This window comes from Netta rufina, assembly GCF_964035555.1.
Source record: "Netta rufina genome assembly, chromosome: 11".
Classification (NCBI taxonomy): Eukaryota; Metazoa; Chordata; class Aves; order Anseriformes; family Anatidae; genus Netta; species Netta rufina.
Window position 1 is genome coordinate 19649068 of NC_140134.1, and position 25861 is coordinate 19674928.

Genomic DNA, 25861 nt, shown 5'->3' on the forward strand with positions numbered 1-25861 from the left:
GGCTCCCTGCTAAAGAAACACCCTCACTGCTCTCTGTGACCAATGCTACATACGAAAGCACACAGTCAGGTTTTTATAACATCTGCGTTTCTTTAAAAGAAGTTGGGAGAGAGCAAGAGAGAGAGGTGTCATGAGCAGAGACAAAGAATTAGCGGCGTGGTTGCACATGACTCAGGAATCACACGATGGGAAAGTCGATGCAACCTTCAGTCATTTCGGGCAGGCATTGAAAGGAGATTCTCTTCAGCCTCCTGGGAAGCAGGTCCTGCCCCTGCCAAGGCTAAACAAAACGGGGACCTTTCTCCTTGAGCACAGTATAGCAGCGTGCCTCGGCTCCCTGGCTGTAATGGAGCCGTAACTGAGAGCAGACAGATTCTTGGTGTCAGATGCGCTACACGAGCTCTTAAAAGCCCCTGCTTTGTAATGGAAAGTCAAAGCGATGATTTTTAAGATGTGTGTTCTCCACCTGCCAGCTATGAAATGGCCGATGGCTGCGAACGCAACCTCACAGCCAAACAGCAAATGAGGAGTCAGGCTACTCTAAGAAGGTTTTCCAGAAAACAGCTATTATGGATCGGTCACTGGTGCCAAGAGACAATAGAGAAATGTGCTTTAATACACTGCCTAAGTATTCGTTTATCTTGAAGAGACAGCCACTTTGATCCTCAGAGCATACCAGTGTCGGAGAGACTTTAATAGCTCCAAGCTAGCATTGCAATAGCTTAGATAAATAATCTGAATTTTATTACTTTCCAAGAATGATTTCTGAGGGAGTTAGAGCCTTGGGAAACACTGGAAGCTGGTGTTGTTGCACGAACCCGATGTGTAGAATTTATTTCTTTTCCCGGCAGGCCGGAGGGCAGCAGAAAGCCAGATAAAGCTGCGACTGCTAGGGCTTGGTCATCTTAAATTGCATTGCTTCACCCATGGTGTATTTTTGTATTTTAAGTTATGCCAAGGATGTAAGGGTAAACAGGTTTTTTTTTTCTTTTTCTTTTTTTTTTTTTTTTTTAGCATTTCAGTAGATGTGAATAAACCATTGAGCAGCGTTACAGGCAGGCTGCTGTGAGCCAGAACTGGAAGTCAGAGCTGACGCAGTGCTCCTGCTTCACAGCTCCCGTTTTTGACAGTGACACAGCAACAGAAATTAAAGTTTGTTATTTTACAACCAAAGTGGCAGAAGCCAGAAGCATTTCACCCCACTTCTGACCTCTGGTTTGGCCCGAGACCAAAAAGGGGATCCCAGAGCAACAGAAGGACTCAGTACGTGATACATCATCTGGTTAATTCACGTTTATCAGATGATAAATGGGCAGAACTGCAAGACGCACGAGCCCTCAGCAGCACAGCTCTGAGACAGCATCTTCCCTCGACTTGGACGCGCTGATTCTTGTGGCTCCCTTCCAGCTCGGGATATTCCACGACTCCCTCATGAGAGGGCTCAGTTCTTTCCCTTTTCACACTTAAAAAGCTCAATTCCAGATACCCAGGCACTATCCTGGGTGCCTGACCCAGGGTAAAACCCTGTAAAAGAAACCCAAAAAGGCTCCACGGCTCCCTCCATCCCCACCACAGCAGCAGCTCCTCTCTGTCCCCAGCCAGAGAGGAGAGGGTGGCCCCATGGCCACCAGCCCATGCTGCAGCCAGGACTGCACTGTGAGCTCTGCAGGCAAAAGGCCTTTTTTGAGAAGAAACACGAGCTTTTTTGCACGTGCACCATCTGCTCAGGAGCCGCTTCTCCCGCAGGAGCTGGGCTGATGGGAGAGGCTCCAGCGAGGGCAGCAACGCAAAGCGAGGTGCAGCACCACCGCCCCGACCTGCCTCCGGAGGCAGGAATTTGGGAAAAGCACAGACCCGTTGCTGAGGGGAGATCAATAGTTTATTAACTTAAAGGTCGGTTCGCCAAAGCTCCGTCTTTGCGAGGGTTTGGTCCGCCGCTGGCGGTGTGGCTCTCGCCCCTTCGCCTGGCGGAGGTAAGCTCTGTCGGGCAAGCCCAGGCAGGGCGCGTCGTCGCAGCCGAAAACAAGCAGGGATTAGCCCAGCTCCGGGAGGAGGAGCGGGTGACAATCAGCACTGCGAGTTTCCCTGGCAAGAGGTTTAACTCCTTAAATCTATTAACAATGAAAAATCAGAACATGCAGCGCAGGGGGAGGCTGTTTACATACGTCTGGTGAAAAGAGCGTCTCGGCAAGGTCGGAGAGGATAAGGACGTAAGACAAGATTCCCCGCTCCCCATATAAAAAATAGTCTACAGAGGAAAACAAGGACTGTATAAGTTATTAAAAAAAAATCTGTAAAACAACATAGCCAGGGATATTTTAAACACAATTATATAAACACCACATGACGCACTATTAAGAGAGAGCATGAAAAGGTTTGTTTCGGGGGAGGGTTTTGCAGAATTAAGAGCTTCCTGGCCAGATCCCTGGAATGTCTCTTTTTTTTTGAAACAGATGCCCGAGAAAAAAAAACAAAATCACTGCCGTGAACAGGAGGGTTTGTGAGAGGTATACCAGCAAACCGGGGAAGGACGGTGATGCGAAATGCTGGGACGGGTTGGGAAGCCACCTCGTTCAGCTCCCAGAGGACGGCTCTAGCTCCTTCCAGAACTGAACTAAACAGCAATTAGGGAGGGAAATTCATTTTACAGTAAGGCTGCGGCCCCCCAGGCTGCTCCACGTGGATGAACCCCCCCCCCGAACCTCCCTGTGGACACACAGCTCCTGCCTGCCCGTGGAGCCGCCTCGATCCCTGGAGCTCCGGTTACGGCCACGCTGAGGGCTGAACCCAAACGGGGGTGGCAGGGTGGGCTGCACAGCCTGCTCCCGAGCCACCCAACTCCTCGTTTTCCTGCAGGTGCTGAGCACGGCGCTGGCTGCTGGCAGTGCAGGGCGCTGGCACCGTCACCCAGCAGGGCTCAGCCCCGGCTCGTGTCCCAGCAGCCGGGCTCCCGCCAGCCGCGCACGTCAGTAGGATTTCTGCGAAGAACCAAGCTTGGGTACACGGATCACGCCTTGCTCCCTGCTCACGAGGAGTGTTTGAGAGTATTAATATCACCGCCTGCACGGTGCCTGACCGGGCTCGGTCATTCAGGCTACGATCCGATCTCTGCTCAACGTATTGCTATAGGAACGAGCTGACAGTGATATTAAAGCTATCAAACTTACGAGGGAACGCTTGACAGCACCATGTAAACTCTCCCGAAGCTGAAAAAATAAACTTTTGTCCTAAACATTTGGCGAAACTGGGCTGGCAGTCGGTGGAAGTCCTGGATGCAGCCGCTGAACTTTACCCGGCCATGAGACACGTCTGACAGCAGAACTGCACAAACAGCTTCTTCTCACACAGCTTGTTGGATTTCACCATCTCACAGAAAGTCTTGTCAGCTGGCGAGGCGAGGAACAAGAGAAAAAGAGAGCAGATTAACATTTTAAATAAACAAACATGGCACGTAACAGGCGGCGCAATTCGTTCCAGTGTTTGAGGAGAGAGAATTGCAAAGGAGTCGCTTCTTAAGGGCATCTTTCACGGGGGTTTAATGAAGGAACAAAGGAGCTTTGCAGAGAGTGGGAGAATTAGCCCCGAGACTAAAACACAGCAAAGTACAAACGCTTGGATGGGGTTGAGCAACAGGCAGACATCCAGCAGCTCTGCCAGCGTGCCCACCGCAGCCGTGCCCCGGGAAGCCGGCAGCTTTGGGCTTTACCTTATGAAGGGAATCCCCAGAAACCCTCAATTTTTGCAGCCAGGCGTTAGGCCACGGGCTCTTACCGTTGGTGCAGGTCTCGTTGGTTACACAGGAGCCGCCGAGGAGGCTGAAACCTTCCTTACACCTGATGCAGGTCCCGCTGGAGCCCTCGCAGGCCGAGCAGTGGTCCTCACACCTGGGGACGAAACCCCGCAGCGCTGAGCCGGCCACCCGAAATGGGGAAAACTCCTGGAGCTCCCACGGTGCTTTTGCCTTTGCCCTTCCCTGGCACGCCGGCCCTAAGGAGGCTTCAGCGGGTCCCCTGCGGCACCTCCGGCCCCGTGCTGGGTGCAGGAACGGGTTAATGCCACAGCCGCAGGGCAAAGACTCTGGTTGAGAGCTGGAATATTTGCCTAAATATCATCACCCTCCCTCCCACGCCTCCCCAAGGAGCCTGGGGCCAGGGCTGAGCCCCTCCACGTAGCCCTAAGACACCTTGGCTGGGTGGCTCTTAAAAATAATAAAAAAAAAAATAACAAAGAGGAGGGAGCCAGCTTGGCGCTGCCTTGCCCTATGGATTTATTTCCCCGTAAACAGCCCCAGCTGCGAGCCGTTTTCATTCGTTTTCATTTAATTTTGTATTTTGGTTTTGATTTTTCCCTCGTTCCCCACGGGAGGAGGCACCGTACCTCTTGCAGACCTTGCTGGGCAGCCCGTGGCTGTCGGCGGGGTAGAAACCCTCCCGGCAGGCGGGGACGCAGCGCCACTGGGGCGCGGGGGCCTCGGGGGAGCAGGGGGTGCACTCTTCCTCGCCTGGCCCTGCGGATAAACAAGATGCTGATGGGGTCCTGCACCCTGCTCCCACCCCAAAAACCCAGCCGGCGTCCTGCCCTGGGAGCCCTCTGCGGCTGGTTATGGGCTCGGCTGGGGACATGGTGTTGAAATCCCCTCCCCGTTCCCTCCAGAGAAATGGTTATGTGGGAAAAGGAGAGAGGAAAGGGCTCAAAAAAAAAAACCTGTGGTGAAGTATATTTACACTGCCTGGAATAAGAATTACAAAGGAAGTCATTTTCTTAAGGGATTAGGAGTCCATCCCCTTCCTCGCTCGCCAACGGGATCAATAAATATTTGGGGTTTAGTCCTAGGCAATTGCCCGTGTGTGATGAATGAGATTGAGCACTGAGCCTGACTTGTCCAGAGATCACATTATCAGATCCATGATGATGCTGAGAGCAGACACAAGCACGAACCACGGAAAATAGTGGGGCTTTCAAACGGCAAAAAAAGGGCAAAATTCAGGCAACTTGGGGACGCGGGTGGGTGTGGGGAGGGCAGGGCCCTGGGGCCAGCACGCGTCGGGCACCTGACATTTCTACATGCTGCCGAGCCATCCTCCATCCCTCCGGGAGGGTTTCACAGCCTCCCCCGCAACCTTATTAAACCAAAGCACCTGGCTTCAGAGGGGAGAGCAGGAAATAAAGAACGGCTCTAATAAAAATAGAAAAACTCCCTAAAAGCCTTTCCAACGGGAACGCATCCCAGCACCTGCAGCGTGCACGCGTGGGAGCCGGGGATGCTGCTGAGCTGCATCCCCGGGGCGCTTCCCCACGGGCACGGTTATCCAGGGGGGTTGAAGCAGGGAAAACAACGCAGCCCAAAGATTTGGGGGTTTTCACGTGCAGGTGTTGGGGGTGAGGACGTACCTGTGCCGGCGGGGCAGCTCTCACACCGCCGGGGCTCGCGGCTGAGGTACATGGTGGGCTGGCACTCCGGCACGCAGCTCTCCCCCGCCAGGCTGCCAGCAAAGCACAAAGGACGTTGGCACCCACACCACAGGCTGCAGGGACCCGAAGCAGCCCATCCCCAGCTCTCCCTGCACCCCGGCTGCTCCCCGAGCACGGCACCGTGACCGTACCCCGCTGGGTGCAATATTTTGGGGGGTGCTGGCAGATCCGCGGGGATGAAGGCATAAAACCTCACGCCGTGCTGGTGTTTTACCTGAAGCCATCTTTGCATGCAGTACATTTATCCGGCTCGCCCAGACATTTTTTACAGCTTTGGTGGCATTTCAGACAGCGTTTCTGACCTTTCCAAATAAAGAAAGAAAAAAAAAAGAACAACCAAAGAGGTGAGGATGGCACCTGGACAGGGCTTTGCCATCGGTGGGCAGAGCCGCACAGCCCAGGGATGGGACGTGTGGCCCCCCAGCAAGCCCCCCGTGCCCTTCTCTGCCACTCCGTGCTACGAATTAATACATTTAGCAGGCAGCTAGGATCATTAATAACAATTCCCTCTAATTAACAGCTCTGAGTGGCCACGTTTTGCCCCCTCCATCCTCAGAGGCAGCAGGTCGGGGCTGTCCCAGAGCCAGCACGGGGCAGCGGAGGGGATTTCTCCTCCTGCAAACAGTGTGAGCACACCCGGGGGATGATTTACAAGTGGTTTACGAGCGCCCTTACGTTCCTCGGCGTAGAAGCCGGGCGGGCAGAGGGGCAGGCAGGCGCCCATCTCGGGGTGGTGGTAGAGGCTCCTCTTGCACGCCGTGCACTGGCCGGGGCCCCTGCCCACGCAGCTCTCGCAGCCCTTGTAGCACCGCCGGCACCTCCGCGCTGCCTTGTCGCCAAAAAACCCCGCGGGGCACGAGCTGACGCACATCCTGGGGGGGAAGAGAGGCACTGCGAGCTCCGTGCTCGGCCCCTGACTTGGTGTTGAAGGTTTCCCATCCCTGCCCACCCCGCATCTGTCGCATCCCGCACAGCCCAGAGAGCGGCGGGGCCTTCCCGAAACGCTGCATCCCCCTCCCTGCTTCGTTTTCTTCTTCAGGTTTAGGTTGTCTTGGACACCGTGGCTCTGAAACGCAGAGCTGGGGATCCTCCAGCCCTGGCTTCGGCAGGACAATAACAAACTTCCAATTTCAGAAGTCATTTGGCACCTCAGCTCTGTCCCTTGCGACCCCAGCACGACTTCACCTCTAGCTCCGTGTCCCCCAAGCCACCCTACCCCGGGCCAGAGCCCCTCGATGCCTCCCCCATCTCCCCTCCACCCATCCCCTGGGCTCCCTGCCCCGTGCAGACACCCCGCAGCCCCTCACCTGCCGCTTTTCACGCTGCCCAGGCTGTAGTGGATGCAGTTCAGGCACTGGTCAGCACTGGGGCCGTCGCAGCCCTGGTCACCGCACTCGGGGTGGCAGGGACCTGCAGGTGACACCAGCTCAGGCACGGGGACCGAGGCTGAGGAGGGACCCCCGCGGGCTGGGAGGGCACAGCCGGTCCCTCCCCAGGCAGCCGAACACGGGGACACATCTCACTGTGCACACCGGGGTGGTGGGCAGGGGATTTTTTTGGGTTTGGGTTTGTTTTTTTGTCCTCCCCAGCCGCTCCCGGCACCAATTTGTGGCGGCAGCGCCGACAGGCTGCTTTTTTTTTTTTTTTTTTTTTTCTCCCCACCTTCTAATTTCGCCATCCTGCTGCCCCACGCACCACTCCTCCTCCCTGCCAACCCCCCCCCAGCCCACCCAGTTCACCCCAGTTTGCCTTTTGGGGGTACTTGGGGGACACCCCGTGGCTCTTACCCGCGTACTCCTCCTCCTCCTCCGCCACCTCCACCTGGCCCTGCAGGAAGGCCGCCCTCGACGGCTCCATCTCCGGGGCCTCCGGCGTCCTCACACGGGGCTGGGGGCTCCCCAGCGTGTTGTAGGGGTGCTCGGCCGTCCCGTAGAAGAGGAGGCTCCACTCCTTCAGCTTCCCTGCGGGGCACAGGCTCTGTCACCCGGACCCACGCTCACCCTGACCCACGCTGCGCTCCGAGCTTGGCGCCACCCAAAGCGCTGAACCCGCACCCCAAATTTTACCCCAATTGTGATAAAATCCCATTTGTCTTTGACTTTACATTTTCACCTCCCAGTTTCACAACCGAGTGCCTACAAAGGGCAGCTCCCCACCAGTGGCAGAGGGAAGGTACCAGCCCTGGCCACGAGCATCTCCCTGTTTCACCCTCTCTACTTCATTTTTACGGGGTGGTTTCGTGTGCTCCTTTTGTGTTTTTTTTCTGCACAGCCAGGTAGGGCACAGCCCCGGGGCAGCGTGCAGCTCGCTCCCCTCGTGGGAGGGGATCAGAAATACCAGCTGAAAACTAAACCCGGAGGGCAAAGCAGCTCCGGGGTGGGGGGGGGGGCGTTTCAGTGCTGCTGCTACGAGTTCAAAAAGATTTCGGGCTCGTGGCAGCAAACAGCAACGCCTTCCCGGGCAATTAACCCCCACGTGCCAGACAGCAGCGTGGGTGAGGTTTTTAATTTGCTGCTGGCTTTCTGGCAGTGCTAAGGTGAATCTGCACGCCCCCACAAGGAGCACCAGCCTGAGGCGCGATGTTTCGTGCCCCGCTGCCCCTTTCCTCGGGGTCGGATCCTGCCAGCTCGGCTCCTGGGGACACAGCAGGGCTGGGGACAGGGCATCATCCCCCCCTGCTGCTGCTGCACGACCAGCCCACGCTGCAGATGTTCCAGCAGCGAAGCCAAACAAACACCCAAAAATTACAGCTCTCGCCTTTCCTCCTTGTGCCTCGGTACGGTTTAATTTTGGAAACCTCGCTCTCGATTGCAGTAAATTCACCAGGGGGAAGAAGGGGGGGGGGACACAGACCTGTTGCTGGCTCGGCCCAGCCTTTGCACAACAGCATTTGGGTGTTTTTTGCCCACTTTTGGGAGCCCCCCCCCCGGGGTTTTGTGCCCTTACCTTGCGCGGCGGGGCTGCGCACCTGGGACGGCGTGTCCTGGATCTCCAGCGTCCACTCCCCCGCCGCCCTCTCCCCCCAGCAGTGCACCGTCATGAACTCCCAGCCCTTGAAGCCCTCGTTGGAGTGGTCGAAAACCCTGCAAGGAGCAGCACGAACACCGCAGTCAATCAGAAGAGGTTTTGCTGAATTAAGGATGCGTTAAAACACCCCCGCGCGCACCCACCTTTGCGTGGAGCCCCCGCGCGCGCGCTCCCCACCTCCCCAAAAACCTCGGGCAGGCTCCCTTGGCTGCTCTCACCTCCTGGCCAGGAGCTGCGACCTGGTCCCCGCCGGCGAGATGAGGCTGATCTGCAGGTCCCCGCGGCGCGGGTGCGCGATGCTGAGCCGCACCACCACGTGCTCCAGGTACTGCACGTGCTGCTCGCGCTGCTCGCTGCAGGCGCTGCTCAGGGTGCTGGCGCGCAGCACGTGGTCGGGGCGGATGTACCTGCCGGGGGCAGGGGGCAATCCTCATCAATAAACAACTCCCCAGCACTCAAAAACACCAGGCACCAAGGCGATGGCTGCTCCTTGCTGATTAAAAAGCCCTTTTGAATCCCACCGATGGGAGCTGGGAACCCAAATGCCATTAACCCTGGGTAGAAATGGCTGGAGCGAGGGGTTAATAACGCTCATGTTAAGCAGAGGACTAATTAATGAGACCAAATTTGGGATTATTTCCTTCGACTCCTTCTTAACACTGCGTTCCCATCAGCAGACACCCGGTTGTGTTTAAACCTTGCACTGCTCCGTGGCAAAGAGCAGCAAACCATCGCCTCCTCCAGCACCACGCCATCCTCCTCGCAGGGGGAAACGCTGAATTGCTCAACGGCAGCGAGGTGCTTTTGAACTGCCTCTAAGATCTACGCCTCATGGCTTGCAAGGGCGCTTCTTTATTGCAATTACCAGCGCAGCTCCTCTCCAGGTTGTAATTAGTGTCTGTATCAGATAAATAGTTTCGTGCACACACTTGGCTCCGAGTCCCTTCCTGCTTTGCATACTCACTGCTTTCCAAAGGGGCTGTGCTGCCCCGCTGAGCAGCTTGCTGCAAGGTGAGGCACTGCCTGGCTGGGATGCCTGCCTCGGTCGGAGGCTCTGGGCTGCCCCAGAGGACCCCAAAAGCCCTACAGGGACTCAGGGGTCACTGCAGAGCCTGATCCCCCTGCCCCGGGAGTGGAGGCACAGAAAGGGAGGGATAAACCATCCCCTGTTGGAGCTGCTCCTGCAGGACCTCCTGCACTAGTGTCTCAGACACCAAAAAAAGAGGAGAAACGTCTCTGGCTTGCCCACAAGGCTCACACTGACCCCAAATTCACAGCCCCAGTTCTCCCAAGGTGCCCACCACTCACTTGGGCACCCTGTCCAGGCTTCCCACGCAGACGTGCTGGGGGGGCACCGTCTTCCACTTCTTGGCTTCCACCACAATAGCTTCTGCATCCACCAGCCCGAAGCCATATAGATGGCTAACTGGAAAGAGAGAAGGCTCAGAAACCCCCCGCTCTGCCTGCCAGACCCTCCTCTCCTCCTCGAGCATCCTCCGACCGGCCGGGGCAGGAGGTGCTCCAACACACGGAGCTCATCGACCTGCCCAGTTTACACCCCAAAAATACCCCGGTGGCAGGAAAACACCAGGAGCAGCCCGTGGTGGGACGCTGCTTGCCAAAAGGGACATCGAGTGCTCACCTTTATGCCCTGCTCCGTTGGTTTTCCAGTCGGCTGCCCGCAGGTGCACCGGCCGCGAGGTCCTGACCAGCAGGTGCTGGACATCCCTCCAGGTGAGCAGGGGGCTGCAAGGAGACAGGGTCACGGAAAGGCAGCAGGGACCCCAAAATTGGGTTAAAAAAGGGTCTTTTTTAAGCTCACGTAGAGCGTGCAGTGGTTATTTCCATGCTCACCCCCTGCCTGGGGGGTGCCCAAGCAGAGGGGGAGCAACCCAGGGATGCTGCGTGCATGGGTGCTGCAGGGATTTCTTCCTAGAAAAGGTTATTTAGCTCTCACACTAAATATATTTATTATATATATATATATATATATAAATACACACACATTCATACATACGCATATATATATTTATATATATATATATAAATCCCAAAGGTTTTCCCCATTTCCTGCAGGAATGAAGCACAATGACAACACAAGCTGACACAAACCCTCCCCTTCTAGGAATAATGGCAAAAAAAGTGCTAAAAAAAATCCCAGGGTTGCACATTTATCATAAAAGTGAAACACTAAATATTTCCAAAAAAAACTCAGGCAAGGTTTATGTGATGTCTGTGTTCATGGTGCTGCACACTGAGCGCTGGGTGCTTTCGGGATCACCCAAAACCCCAACCCAGGGATATTTGTGAAGAATTTCCCATGCTTGCTTTCCCGACAGTCTCAGCGTCTCGAGCTGTGATGGATAGTGCTCTCAAAACAGCGTTTAGGAAAACAAAATTCAATTTATTCCTTCTCATCATAGTGGGGCCCGCAGCCTGAGTGCCTGGCTGTCAGCAGTTTCGGGGCACCGAGCGAAAAGCCCAGCTCATCCCACAAAGCCCAACTCTCCACCAGACGGGTGGAGAATTAGCTCAACAACACACCTGTGGGAAGATCAGCTGCAAACAACAGCCCTGCATCAAACCCGGCCCCAAAGGAGCAAATCAGAGCGACTTTGCCCTGCTTCGAGCCACCTCAGAGGAAAAAAAAAACACTTACTTGGCTTCCAAAGCCAAGGCGATGATGCCAGCCACCATGGGGGCAGACACGGAGGTGCCGGTGTGGCCGTCGGTGCAGCGGTGCCGGAGGTCCGTGGTGACCTGGGGAGAGAGGAGCTGCAGCCCCGGGGTGCCCGAGGTGCTCCCGGCACCGACCCCAAAGCTCCAGGTTTGCTCACGGTGCGGCTCATGGGGAGCTGAGGTCTGGATACCAAACCCTTGCCACAGCATCAGCCCGAAAAAGGGTCTGCAGACACATCTGGCACGTGAGAAAACACCTATACTGACATTTGCCTTTGCTAAAAGGTGCAAGAAGTATTTGAAAATTAAAAAAAAATGAATGAATTTTGCTGTGGATCAGCTGGAGGAGAAGTTGGGGTGGGAGCAGAGCTGGCAGCAATACGCGCCCACGGGCTGGGGTTGAGCCACTCCGAATCAAACGCTGTCCTTAAAAGCTCCTTAAAAGCTCCTCCAGCTCCTTGCATCAGGCAAGAATTCCCATTTGCATGGGGAAAAAAAAAACAAAAACAAAAACACAAAAGAAAGCCATTTCCAGCTCTTCTGTTTCAGGAAGGAGCAGGGTGCTTGAGCGCTAGAAGCTCAGAAAGCGGAGGTGGGCAGAGACGCCCAGTTGGTTACTTGTTTTTTTTTAAAGGCTGCTGGGTTTTGAGTTATCCTGGTGATTTCTGGAGGGGATGTGGCACCCGGTTCCTGACTGAGCTGCTCGCCAAAACTGCTGCTGCCTGCTGCGCCCACCTGCAGCACGGCAAGGGCTTTGGCTGGGCTTAATGCATCCCCGCCAACCGCCTCCATCCCTCCTCTTCATTCTCTGTCTCAAGCTAAAATCCTCCAAATCCCACATTTTTTTTCTCTTAACAATACGAAAGTGAGCACAAGATTTGGGGGGCAGGCGAATATTTCCACTTCTGCATTTTTTCATGGGGGAAAACTCAGATTTCCGAGCTCTTCCCAAGCACGAAACAACCGCAGCTGCACCGAGCAGTTCCACTCTCACCCAAAAAAAAAAGAAAAGAAAACCCGAGCAAAACCCAAAACCCAAGCAAAACCCAAAACCCAAGCAAAACCCACCCGCCACGTCCACGCAGCAGACAAACTCACGATTTTCCGCTCGTAAAAGGCGCCGCTGCTGTAGGTGGTGGCCAGGGTGGAGGCGCACTCCTCCAGGTACCAGGGCTTGTAGCCGTTCTCGGTGGTGCTGCTGATGGAGATGGTGTAGATGCTGTTGGTGTAGCCGTCGCAGGAGCAGTAGTCGCCCTCCCGGCCGCCGTTTCCCGACGCCCAGACAAAAATGGAGCCCAGCCCCCTGCGACCCTGCGGGCAGAGAGGGGAAGGGGTGAGGAGAGGCGAGGTTTGGGTGGGATGAAGGCGGGGAACGGCGCGGGGACGAGGGGATGGTGGTGGGGCGCAGCCCTCGCTGTGCTGAGCATCACCCGGGGTTTGGGGCAGGATTGGGGGGCTGGTGAGGGCACAAGAATGGGGTCAGGATGAAGGTACAGGTTTTTTTTTTTTTTTTTCCCCCTGTGCAAGAGCAGCCGGGTCACCCCATCCCATACATCCAGGAGGAACATCACGAACCCCCCCCAAACCTCATGCCTGCTTCTCTGCAGCCCACAGAGCCCATCAGGAACGCACCCACCGCCCACCCAAACCATACGAAAGCTTCCTGCAAGGCATCTTTAAGGCTTTTTGTTTTGTTTTGTTTTGTTTTGTTCCTCCCCCATGGCTTGGCAGGAAGATCTGATGGAGCATCCCCACCGGGCACGCCTGCGGCAGCCCAGCAAGGGGATGGGGACGGGAGCAGCCGCGCAGACCTCCCCGGAGCTGGGGAAAGTCCCGGGTGGGAACAGCAGCCCTGCTGCTAACGAGGGGCCCCTAATGAAGCTGGGGCCCCTAATGAAGCTGGCGGTGCAGCACAGGAAGCCCCCATTCACTGTCCCTTGGGTGGTGCCTTATGGCACGTCCCGGTGCTTGGGGACATCCCGGAGCACAGCGCACGTACCGACGCCGACTGGCGAAGCCCAGCCCCACAGCCTGGTGTATCCCGCTCCTTTTTGCTAAAATCCCCTTCCCCGAAATGGCTGCTTCCCTCTCCTTTCTCCGCGGAGGCCGGGAGCAGCCGGGGCGAGCCCCATCCTCCCCGGGGAGCTCGCCCAGGCAGGTCCGGCGCTCGCCTCCCTCCCACTGCTTGGCTCTGCCTCGGCGGAAAAAAATGTGAGGGCAGAGGAATTCGCTGGGCTTCCTCGTGTTCCCGAAGCACTCGGGGAGAGGGCTGCTGTGCTACCTGCTCCCCAAATCAGGGCAGAGGCTCTGAGCTGCCCCTGGTGCTCGGGCTCAGCCCGGCTCCTGCCCTGCTGTACGCAGGGTTTCGCTCCCTGGGCGCACGCTGAGTATTTCCTAGCGAGGGGGGACGGAGCTGTAAGGAAAACAGCCACCACGAAGGACATGATCGTGCTGCCCTGTGTCTCAAAAAGCTTGCTGGGAGCCCTGGTCCCAGTTTCTCAAGCTCCACACGTGTGGACGTGCAGATGGACAAGCGGCACGGACACACGGATGGCTGCGCACGGTGGCCACCAAGAGCCATCAGCAAGGAAACCACCGCTGGCTCGTGGCAACACTGAAATAAAAATCACAAGCAGACACAACCTAAACCACTCAAAACCCCTCCCCAGAGGAGATTTGGGACCAAACCACGGCCGTGCAGCGTCCCCTCCTCCTGCAGCACTGCCAGGGCTCGGGCAGCCACTCAGCAATGCTTAATTAGCACCAGGATAAATACAGCCCATTAGCTCAGGAGCTAACAAGGTGTGGCTGGAGGAGCAAGAACCGCCAGGAGAAATCACCCCGGCACGGCCCTGTGGCGAGCAGATAAAGGTTATTTGAACGTTTCCATTAAAAGCTCGATTTGAAGGATTTATAACTCAATTACAGCCGGTGGCTCGGGCTGAAGGTTGTCACCGTCTGCCTACGGCTTCCCTCGTTATTTACGGGGAGGTGGGGGGCAATTAAGGGCTGTGCATGCGGGATGGGGGTGCCCCATGGGGACAGGAGCTTTGGGAACCCAAATAAGCTCGGTACCAGCTGGGAACACCAAGCTGGGGCGCGCTGCCCCTCGCCAAATCCTGCTTCTCCCCAAAAAAACAGGGGAAATAAAAGCAGGGAGGGCTCAGGGTGGGGAGAAATGGGCACAGAGGGCACCCAGGGGCGCAGGACCCGTCCTCACCCCCTCGCCCAACCCCTCCCTGCTGCTCTCAGCCTTTAAATCCGAGCAGATTTGGAGAAATCCTCCCGCAACGGCGGGTCCAGGCGGGGACCCCGCTGCCGCCGGCTCCCTCCCGCATGGAAAAAAAAAACAAAAAGCAACAAAAAAAAAAAAGCTCTAAAAAGCAGTCTGCTCGCTGTATTTACACGGCGTGAACTCCCAGGCACTTCAATGAATTCCTCTTCGGCCCCGACCGCCCCGGCAGGAAATCAAGTAAATAGTGGGAAAACCACCCCACCCTCCTGAGAGATAACACAGGCGCGGGGACAGGAGGAAACCCAGGGAGGAATGGGGTTGGGGAGGCAAAACCCGACCCCGAGCTGCCCCAAAAAGACAGGAGGAGCCCACCCTGTGCCCCCCACCACCCCACGTACCCACTGAGGGGCCACTGAAGGGCTTTGCCCTGTGATTTTAGCCAATATTTGGCTTAAAAAAATATATATATTAAAGAAGGGGAGAGCTTTGAGGACGACAATCTGAATTTTCCCTGCACCCACGCGAGCCAGCGCCGAGCCCACCCCTCCAACCCCCGAGCCCTGGAGGACCCTGAGGCAGGACCTGCTTCCCACCCTGGCCACAAAACTCAATTTTGGGTGGAAAACCACAGAAACGCTGCATGTGACCCCCCGGGAGAGGATAACGGGGAGCTGGGGAGGGTGGAGAGGGGGAGATGGAGAGGCTGCGGGTGGGGGGCACCTCGCCGTGGGGTTTCCCCATGGGGTGCTCTGGGTTGGAGCATCCCACCACGGGATGCTCCGGCCACGTGCGGGGTCCCACCGCCGCCACCGAGTCCCTCGGGGGACCGGGAGCCACCAGAGGGGGATTTACCCTCGGGGTTGGGGTTTTGGGGCCGGGCAGGGGTCCCGCGGGGCCGGGGAGGAGTGCCAGCGCGGCTGGGCGCTGCGCGATCCACACCTTTTTAATGCCATGCTCAAAAGCCTGCTTGGCCAACAGACCGGGTCCATCAACTGTCTTCCCGTCATCATCGGGCCCCCAGCTCGCGCTGTAAATGTCAATGTAATCGGGTCTGATGCCAAGCGACTTCGCTTCGACAACATCTGTTACATCTCCATCTAACATACGAATGCCTAAAAGCACAAAAACATCAGACGTTAGGGGCTGGACGGCTCGCGTGGAAAGCGCAAGGCTCGCAATCGAAAGGCCCTTGGTGGTGGCGGTGAGGGGCTGGGCGCTGCTTTGGGATCTCTGCTCCTGCTTTCTGCCCTGCTGGCTTCATCGCCAGCTGGGGTTTTGGGGCAGCAGTGAAAAAAATCAGCTCCGTCAGGGCTGGGCTGGAGAGATTTAGCAGGGGAGAGATACGCTGCCAGCCCCAAACTCCCCGTGCTAGAGGCTTGTTCTCCCCTTTTTCCCCTTTTAACTCAAGAACCCCGCTGTCCCTGGGTGTGGGCAGCATTTCCCAGATGCTTGAGGCCCCCCAGTGCCACAGGAGGACCGGGACCCCTGTTTGTGCCCGTCCCCGTGCCCCTAACACCACCGGGACGGTGCCGGGGGCAGCAGCAGCCCCAGGAGGGGCTCAACCACTGCAGGAAAAGCCATGAAACAAGCCCACAGTCCCTGTAACGCCACCGGCACACCTCAGGGACACTGACCCCACAGCAACGTGGCCAGGAACCGACTGAGAAGGGACACGAAAGAATCGGGACCGCAGGTTGAGAGCTGGGTGAAACGATGCCGTCGGCATCAGCAGCTGGAGAGGGACACGAAGTGCCTGTCCCAGGGCCTTGCCATCATCCCAGAGCCTTGTCATTGTCCCAGAACCTTGTCACCATCCCAGAGCCTTATCACCATCCCAGAGCCTTGCTATCAGCATCGGGGGAAGCCCCCAGCCCGTCCCACCCCCCCCCCCCAAGCACCAGGAGAGCCGGTGCCGGGAATTTCAGCTCCGCGTTTCGCCATCCGGGGAGACTCCAGCTTACAAAACCACGTTTCCCCCTTTCCACATGTGCATTTCTTAACGAAAACAAACGCGGGCAGATGTGGTTACAGCCGCAGCTGCGCTCTGGACGACGGTCAACTCCAAGACATTTTTCTGACGCTGTCCCCAGCCGGCCAAAAACAAGCTTCAAAATGCAGGAGGGGGGAGCGCAGCAGCTCCTGAGCACTCCCTTCCCTTTCCCTGCCGTGCTCCCTTCCCTTTCCTTGCCGTGTGAATGAGAAGAGGCGAGGGGAAGAGGTGGAGAGCGGGGCCGGGTGCCGGCACCCAGCGCCAAAGCAGCCGCGGGATGGATGCCGGGTCCTGAGCACGCCCCAACAGCCCCCAGAGCCCGCTCCTGCTCCACCCCGCAGCAAAATGCAGCCCGGAGGGAAAACCCAGCCCTGTCCCAGGGCTGGATAATAGAGGCTGGAAGCTAAACGGGCTGCTTTCCACGCAGGCAGTGACAGCAGCCTCCAAAACAGGCGTCAAGGAGGGAGAGGAGAGGCGCAGGAGCCCTTTTTGGGGCACCCCGATGGATTTCGCCCACGGCGCACGACGAGCGACGCAGGAGCGCACACGCAGGAGCCAAGGAAGGAAGCAAATTGAGACAGGAGCCGTAATAAAGGCAACAAGCAGCTCATCTCCACGGACATCGCTGGGGAAACGGGAGCAGCCTTCGCGACCCTGCTGCCCCCCCTGGTTGCCCTCCCCAGGAAGACCCCTTCCATCGGGGTTTTCCCAGCACGGGGACCCCACGGCCAGCCCCGCACCGAGGAATTTCCAATTTCCCCATGGGAAGCAGCTTCCATGCAACGCTGGGATGCGAGGGATTGAGACCCCGGGTGCTTGGGGCCAGGATCCCAATATGGGGGTGTCGGGGGGGCGCAGACCCCTTTTACCAAGCCCCTCTCCTGCCGTAGCCCCGCCAGGATGAGGGCCTGAACCCCCCCACACCTCCACAGGCATTTTGCTTTCCCCACCAAGGTGTGGTGGGGTCCCCAGACTGCTCCTGAGCAGCTCATTTACAGACGCTGACCCCACAGTGTGCTGGTGCCACCACACAGTCCCCCCCCCCAAAAAAGACTTTTAGGGCAAAACCCCTCCACTCTCGATCAGCCTCACGGTGAGGGCACGACCCCAGCAGCAGGTTTCCACCCCAAAACACAAGAAGCCAGCATCCCCCCCAACCCCAGGTCTCCTGTATGTATCTGGGGACCCCCACCCTCCCCACAGCCCCCCCAGACTCCCTGCTCCCCCCACCAGGATTTGCCCAGAGGCTCGATAATCCACATTGGTGCCGACATCACCGAGCGCAAACCCTTCTCCCGGCAAAATTCGGGGGGGGGACAACACCCCACCGCCCCCTTACCCCTCCCCCGGGAGCCCACCCCCAAGCAGGACGCCCCTGGGGGGGGGGACACAAAGGGCAGGGAGCCGCGGGCAGCGCCAGCCTCACCTCCGATGCGGGCGTTGTAGGCGATGCCCACCACGCAGTACGAGTTGTTGGCCGCCGCCGCCACCTCCCCTGCGCAGCGCGTGCCGTGCCTGCGGGGACAAAAACCCCGTCAGCAGACGTCCCACGGCCGAGGACAACCCCCCCCCCAGCACCCAAAAGCCAGCCCCAAGGACTGGGTAGTGGAAGAAAGCGCCCCAGGAGCTGCAGAGCCCTTACCCAAAGCCCCAGCGAGGGATGGGGACGGAGGAAATGCGCTCGGTGCGTTTTGCACCCCAATGCACCTCACTCCCGGCAGTGCCATTTAGCTTTTCCCTTTCCCCCCCGCTGCCACAGCCCAGTCCTGCTTTAACCAAAGCCCAGAAAGCGTTTGAAACTTTATTATTATTATTATTATTAATTATTATTAACGTACTTATTCTCGTTGCTGGCATCGTAGCGCGGCGTCGGGTCGTGGTCGTTCCCGTTGACATCGTAGCTTGCCAGAGGGTCCTGAAAAAGGTTTTGCCATTAGGTCCTGCTTGTCGGCACAGCACAGCAGCCCCCACCCTGCTGGGGTTTCCCCAATCCCCAATTTTCCTTCTTAAAAACACCCCGAGCGTTTCAAAACCCTCTTCTCCCAGCCTCTTGCTGCACAGGCTGCGGCTGTGCTCGGGCTCTGAAATCATCCCAAAATTCCCCCCTAGCCCTGGCAATGGGCGCCCCACTCACGTAGTTCTGCAGCAGGTCGGGGTGGTTCCTCTCTATCCCGTCGTCGAGGATGGTGACCACCACGTTCCTGCCGGTGTAGCCCCGCTGCCAGGCGGCGAGGACGTTCATCTCCGACCTGCAGCGGCTGCCTCTGTCCCCGCAGTGCTGCGGGCAGGAGCACAGAGCCTGATTTCCAGCCCACCCAGCTCAGAGCACATTTAATCACCCCCAAAACGTTTTGCCATCCCGCTCCTTCCACCTAACTCACAGATTTGTTACAACTTCACCCCCTTGATCGACCTCCCCGGCAGCAGCCGGCCCTGGGAGCGCCACCTCCCCGTTTTTCCTCCTCTCTCCCCCTTTCAAATACTTCAGGCTCTTCAGTTCTCCAGTTCCCATTTCCTCCCTGCGCTCAGCCTTAAACAAATTTCCCTGTCAAACACAGATCGATGAGGCAGGCAGGAGGAAAACCACATTGCCAAGAGACGGCTGCGGCTCTACCAAGGGGAAAAACACCCGCGTGGGGATCACAGCCTGGGGATGCTGATGCCCTACAGGCTTCAAACCGGCCCCTCCTGGGGCTGGAAGGCTTTGGGCGGCGAGGAGACACGCACCAGGTACCACATGTTGGGCCACACCGGGTCGTTGAAGGGCAGCGCGTGCGGCTCGCCGCGGACGTGCCTCTTCACCCGCCGCTTCACCTCCTGCTGCTGCAGCCAGTCCACCTGCAAGCACACGGAGAGAGGCTTCGTTTTGGGAGGACAGACGGCCAGACAGACAGAGCTCAGCTCCTCGTGGGCTCCGAGCCCGGGAACTGATCCCTCTCACGGAGCAAAACACATCGCCGGCGAGCGCGTGCCTCGACCGTGCCGGCTGAGCGAAGCCTGTAAGCACGCACGGGGGTCCCACTGGAGACAAAACGCGTGCTGCAGCGCTTCCTCGGAGAAGCCCGGCTGCTAGGAGGGGCTCAGGAGCTTGGCTTCGCTCTGAGCTCATCCTGCTCCCAGCTGCAGAGCCGAACGGGACAGCAAATAGAGCCCGGGGGCTCCCAGCGGTGCCAAAATGCGCCCCAGGAGGGCACGGGGGTGGCACGGGGGCACCCCGAGGTCTCAGGTCTCCCGAGGTTAGAGGCACAGAGATAAACCAAGGCTGGTTAGGAGCAGTTTATAAAACACATACCCAAAAGCTTTCTCTGTGCTGGAGTAGAAGGGAAAGCTTATCCACGGAGCCAACCTCCCCCAAAACTTTTTGCCCCCCATGGCTCAGGGTTTTTGGTGGCGCTGGCTGCCTTTGTGGGGATGGCTCAGCTCTTTGGATGAAGGTTTTTCAAGAAGCATAAGAAAAACCCAAAAGGCAAGTTTTTGCGTGGCTTATTTACGCGGGAGCTGCCAGCTGAAGCAGCTTCTCCTCGCCTGGTTTATGGCTTTATGGCTGTGATTTACCGGGATCAAAGCGGCCGGGGGAGCGGGGCGTATCGAACCAGGCCATTTCCAGCCTAGAGCTTGGCTTTTAAACCAATATATTCTCCAGGAAAATAAAAACACATTGAAACAAACGAGGAAAAAAAAAAAAACATAATTCATATGAAAATATCTCCCCGTAGCACCTCGGCTGCTGATAGTGCCGCTTTGTTTATGCAGCGATGGATTTGAATATGGGAAGGGAAAATAAAAATGCAACTGCACGGTCTGGTTTAAAGGAAGATGGATTAAATAAGGGAATGTGCCCAATTACATGGCTTTTCTCCTCAAAGCAGTGCTCCCGGGCCGTGTCTCCCAGCCCTCGCCTTCGGATGCGGCACCTTCACCCCAAACGCCCCGCAGCCAGCGCACGAGGCAGGATGCGCCCCAGAAGCCTTGCGTGGAGCAGATCTTTAATTTAATTTAATTCACAGTCAAATTGGTGGCATCACCGCACTGAATTGGGGCAGTCGGTGCCAAAATTGATGCCGCTGGCATCCGAAAATGAGCAGCAGCAGCGGGAAGGAGCCCGGGGCCAGCCCTGCTGGGGGCTTGCGAAATTCCCAGCGGCTTCCATCAGCCCTTCACGGGGGGGAAGCTTCTCGGAAATTATACAAGGGAAAAAAAAAAAAAAAAAAAGAAAAGAATGGCTTTTTGCTGCAAGAAGCGGCCCAAGTTGTTACGCCACAGTCCTGAGCCTGGGGTCCTGGCTCACTGCTCCCTCCCAGCCCTGCTGGCCGGCCCTAATTAGCGCTAACGAGGCACCCGAGGACCCAAGAGGAGGTGCAGGCACCACGGAGCTGAAGCCATGGCCCTGGCTGGGGACAGGGGCAGCTTTTGCACCACTTTAGGGTTTCCAGGGGGTGAAAACCAGGCCACAAACCCCTCACACCTCCAGGAAAGCAACAGCTTGGCTCGTTCAGCTGGAGACGGAGCAGGTAAAACGCAGAGCTGGGACAACGCAGGTGGCTCCAGCACATGCCCACGAAGCCCAAAAAGCAATTGGAGGCTTATGGGGTTTGCTATGGGGTTGTGCCATCCCCTGGTGCTGCTTTTCTATTAGACCTCACCGCAGTAATTGGCATTTTTGGGTGCCAGACACAGGCTGCAGCCCACAGCATGGTGCAGCCGTGCTCCGTGCGTCTTCTCACCGCCACAATCTGCCCCCCAAAAAAATTGCTGGGTTTGCTAAATCCTCCCACCCCCCGCCGTGCCGTTTGGCTGACACCAGCCCCACAGGGAGCAGCCACCAGCTGCAGCTCCATCACCCCAAAAAGGGGTCTCTGGGGGGGCAGAATTTGTGTCCCCGTGGGGATCAGCACCGCAGGGGCTGGCACGCTTCGTCTCCATCCTTCTGCCAGTGCCTGGGGGGGACACACAGCCCCCACGGCACCAACCCCTGTGGCGGAGCAGACCCATAAAGGCCAGGGCTGGAACAATAGCCCCCTGGAAGCCACGAGACGTGGAACATCTGCAAACGATTGAGCCGAGCGCGCCGGGGCTGTGGGGTTCCTGCACGATTTGTTTCCATCTTCGCTGTCCCAGCCCGAGACGCCGCGTTTTCCCCATGCCTCGCGGGGCTTTTTGGTTTTGTGCTCGCTTCATCCACGCTGTGCACGCGAGCTCGGTGCCGTCCAGATGCCAGGACACCTCCGAAACGAGTTGGAAACACGCAGGGGAAACGGGGGGGGGGGGGAGACAGCGCGCGCCAGGAGGGCTTGGACCCCGGGTGGCGGCCAAGAACAGGAGCTCATTGCTCCAACATCAGCCCGTGGAGCTCGGAGAGCTGAGCCTCAGCAGCCAGGAAGCCAGCTGGCTCGGCTTGTAGGGCAGCAGCGCTCCCAGACCCCATTAAACGGGCGCGTTTCCATCGTAGGTGGGAACTCATCGCTTGCTCCGCTGCCTCCCCGAGGGCGAGCGGCTTCGGCGTCTTCACAGCCACCTCCCCGGCCACACCTGAGTTTTTTTTTTTTTTCCCCCTCTGCACCGCCCCGTGCTCACCCATCCCGGTCCCCCCACAGCTTTTTGTCAGCCCAGCTGCAGCCCCAATCCCTTCGGGTGCTTGCTCTAGGACGAAGCGAGGCGCGGCACGGCCGATGATTTCACGCGCAGCAACCCTGGAGACAGCAAATGTTGTGGCAACTGCATCAACACCCCGCGCAGGGCAGCCTCGTTGAGCCGGGAGGGGTTTTTTTGGGTTGTTTTCCCCCCTTTTCTTGCTCCTATCCTTCGGGCAGATGTTAGCATTTAGTCCCTTCTGAGGATTTTTCACCCTTGATTGCCTTTACCCATCTTAAACGGGGCTGGGATCCAGGGGTAACGCGCTGCCATCACCCCCGAGCTGTGGCTCAGAGCATCCTGCGGTGCTCGGGGAGCCTTTGGGGTTTTATGGGGGAGACTCCGGCGTTTTATGGGGGTCCCCAGGGCCCCCCCGGCCCCCTACCTTGGGGTCCATGCGCAGGAAGGTGTGCGGTCCCCGGCTGCTCAGCGTCGAGCGCTTGAACGTCTTGCTGTGGTGGAAGTGGTAGTAGTTCTCCAAGCTCCCGATCTGGAAGAGATTTGTTTTACCAGGGGAGGCGGGCACAAGGCTGATACCTTTTCTTCTCAGATTCGGGAAGCCCCACGCTCCCCCAGTAACTTTTTGTGCCTATTTTTGGGGCAGAAAGGTCCTGATTTTGCAGAAAAATGCGGCACCATCCTGCCAAGCCAACCGGGGGGTCTGTGGGCACAGGGATGGGGTGACCCCAAAGCTGGGACGTGCAGGGCTGTGCCAGGCGCCTGCAGCGCCGGAGGGTTTCCTTCCATCCCCTGGGGGTTGGAAATTGGTGCAAAAAGCAAAATAAATAAATAAATAAATAAAATCCCACCCTGCAGCAAAGAGCAGTTGCAAAATAACCCTGCTGCCGGCTCCCAGGGGGTTGTCACCACCCCTCTGGCATCCCATCTGCGTCCCCGAGAGCCACCCCGTGCTGGAGCTGGGCACAGTGGGGACCGGGGCGAGCTGTCCCCACATCCCCATGTCCCCAAACCCCGGGCAGAGCCAGGCAGACAGGGGCTGCTTCCACGTTCAGCGCCCTTTACACCTCTGCTCTGCAGCCCCACTCCGTGCACTCGGGAAGGTGCAGGAGGAGTCTCAAAACCGCCCAGATTTTGGGGAAGCTCAGACCTGCCGGGACGTGGGGAAGGATTCAGGAGAGGCCACTCAGCCTCTTGTTCTTTTTACCTGGGGATCCAGACCCCGCAGCCCGCCTGGCTGAGCTCCAGCCTCATTTTGTCCCCGTCCCTGCTCCCCCCCCCCCGGTGCTCGTCGCAGCAGGACCACAACCTACAGACAGGCAGCAGCTGCAGGGATGCTCCTGTTCCCTCATTCTTGTGGGATTTATTGAAGGAAAAGTAATAAATAAATAAATAAATAAATAATCTTGTCCAGGGGGAGGCTAAGTGGAGAGGAGGAGGGAGGGAGGTTGGGCCTGGGGACCTCCGTGGGCACCCTTCAACGTAAGATAACCTAAGGAGGAAAGCTTAAAAATGGGATTTCCACCTAAAAAAAAAAAAAAAATAAAAGTGATGGAGGCTGATCCCTTCTGGCTCACTGGAGGAGCACGGGCACCCTCCAGCTCCCTCCTGGCAGCCCAGCACCCCAAAAGGCTTCAAAGTTCCCTGGGGAAGGGCAGACTGGAGACCCCCTCCCGATGGGGATCACCCCACAAATTTAATTCCCAATGCTAAGAAGCGATTCAGCTACAAGGGAAACGCTTTTCAGGAGCCGTGCACCACCGAGTTCAGCACCAGAGCTGGGCAGAGCGTTTTGGGGCCAGCTGCTCCCCTCCCAGCACCAGGCAGGTCCTTGGGCACATCCCTGGGGACAGATCCAGCGGGGGTCCCCTGCCTGCTCGTGCCGTGGGGACTTGGTCTGCTCCCCCCCAAGGGTCCCAGCTGCTGCCTTCTGCCTTCAGCAGCCCCAAGTGGTTGGATTCAAGCCTGGAGCAAGCCCACCGAGAGCCAGCACCCCCCCAGATGACAAAAATTCAGCAAAACCCCAAATCCATCCCCAAACAAGTCCAGCCACGGGCACCCACATCCAGGACTGCCATATACATTGGAAACCTTCACGACTCACCCTGCTGGCCAGCAAACAAGTTAAAAATGGGGCAAGTCCCTGTGTGGGGACAGGGATGGGGATGGGGCTGGGCCGTACCCCCCGGGACGCAGACACCCGGCCCCTCGCAGCGCCCTGGGCCTGCCGCAGCTCGCCCCAGGAGATGGAGGCGAACAAAGGGCGTTGGGGTGTGTGTGAGGTGCCTCTCCTGCTGCTGGGCTTTTTGCTGCTCTTATATAAAAGCCCAACAAGCGATGTGATCCCCCAGCACAACGCCAGTGAGGTGACCGAGGGCTTTAGGGCGCCTTGGGCATGGGGAGATGAGAGGGGACCCGGCTCTGGCACGGGGCAACACCCAACGCAGGCACCTTGGGGAGCCAAAAACAACCCCAAGGTGGGGATTCCCAGCTGGGGGGCTGCAGGGCAAGGCCCCCATGGCATTGGGGCTGTCCCCAGGGAGATCCCGGAGAGGGGTTGGGGACGGAGAGCGGCTGAGGGGAAGCCCCCGAGGTGCTCGGGGGAGGCTGCGCCAGGATCACCCTGATGCAACCGCAGAAATATTTCCCTTGGTCCGCAGCCTGCTGGGGCAGAGGGAGGGACACGGCCACGGGACGCTGGCGTGCGGGGTCAGGGGATGCTCCTGCAGCCACCGACAACGGCGAAACCCCAAAGCTGGGTTGGGGTTTGGCTGCTGGGAGCCGGGACAAGGGGGACGCTCACCCCAGGCAGCCCCATGGCGGAGCAGTAATTAACGCTCAGCCAGTAATTAAAGCCGGGGCTCTCCCAGTAGGTAAAGCTGGGGAGGAAGCAGTGCAGGTAGGGGGGCACAGAGGGGGGTGCTGGCCCTATTCTGCGCCCCCCCAATTTGCCTCCCCCTTTCACAGCAGCCCCCTGGCGCTCATTACCCATCCCAATAGGGCCGGGACAGGGACAAGGTCGGACTTTCCACCCTAGGAGACACCTCCAACCGGGGTGTGGGGGGTCACCCAAAAACCCCAAAAACCCCCAAATCCCAGTAAAAACCACGAACTTTAAAAAAAAAACAAACCCACCCAGGACAGGGGGGGGAAGCAGCAGCACCCCCCCCGCGCCCCGCAGCTCTCCCAGAGCCGCTGCAAACTTTCCCAAACCCCTCAACCCCCCCAAACCTGGACCCCACAACCCCAAATCCCTTCCCCAAGCGTCCCCTTTACCTGCCCCAAGCTGCGGTACCCGTAGGCGGCGGCCAAGCGGGCGGCTTCGGCGGGGCCCCCCCGCACCCTGACGGCCCAGTGGTTGGTATAGACGGGGCGGGGGGGCTCGGCAGCCACCCCCCGGCCACCCAGGGCCAGGGAGAGGGCCAGGAGGCAGAGGAGAGAAGAAGAAGAGGAGGAGGAAGAGGAGGAGGAGGAGGAAGAAGAGGAGGCAGCAGCGGGCATGGTGCGCGCCGCGGGGCCGAGCTGGGCGGAGCGGGGAGCGGCGGCTTTTAAAGCGGCCCCGGAGCACGGCGGGGGCGGGGGGATGCTCCGGGAGGGGTGGGGAGGGACCGAAGGGGGGTTTGGGGGGGGTTTGGGGGGGTTTAGGGGGGGTTTGGGGGGAGCCCGGCCCAAGGAGGAGGAGGAGAGGGGAGGTGGAATAAAGGGGGGTGGGTGGTGGGGGGGTGGGGATCCGCGGTCGCTGGTGGCTGGGTGATGGGGGGGTCTCTGGGGGTACCCACCGCGGGGTCCAGGACGCACGGGGATCCCCATCCTTCGGGGTCCTGTACCCTCGGATATCCCCCCTGTACCCCCAAATATCCCCAAGTACC

The 25861-nt window shown here is 58.2% G+C and overlaps 1 protein-coding gene across 1 annotated transcript; it reads right to left on the bottom strand.

Annotated features, from left to right (window-relative positions):
- Positions 1 to 1951: 1951 nt before the first annotated feature.
- PCSK6 (proprotein convertase subtilisin/kexin type 6) lies at positions 1952 to 25458 on the bottom strand. The gene is made up of 21 exons (XM_084293060.1): positions 25269 to 25458; positions 22420 to 22524; positions 19131 to 19241; positions 18538 to 18681; positions 18242 to 18318; positions 17830 to 17918; positions 15353 to 15525; positions 12277 to 12489; positions 11159 to 11259; positions 10142 to 10245; positions 9808 to 9925; positions 8718 to 8906; positions 8419 to 8555; positions 7260 to 7433; positions 6780 to 6882; positions 6148 to 6344; positions 5687 to 5774; positions 5392 to 5483; positions 4378 to 4507; positions 3772 to 3884; positions 1952 to 3386 (listed from the first exon to the last, which is right to left on the bottom strand). The coding sequence occupies exons 2-21, from the start codon at positions 22429 to 22431 to the stop codon at positions 3289 to 3291; spliced, it is 2463 nt and encodes an 820-aa protein (XP_084149186.1). The 5' UTR covers positions 22432 to 22524; positions 25269 to 25458; the 3' UTR covers positions 1952 to 3288.
- Positions 25459 to 25861: the final 403 nt, after the last annotated feature.

Excerpts from the sequence above, each read along its gene's own strand:
- PCSK6 (XM_084293060.1), bottom strand. Across the intron at positions 18,319-18,537 it reads CCGACCTGCTGCAGAACTAC|GACCCTCTGGCAAGCTACGA; the intron begins GTGAGTGGGGCG and ends AACCTTTTTCAG. Across the intron at positions 11,260-12,276 it reads CCTTTTACGAGCGGAAAATC|GTCACCACGGACCTCCGGCA; the intron begins GTGAGTTTGTCT and ends CTCTCTCCCCAG.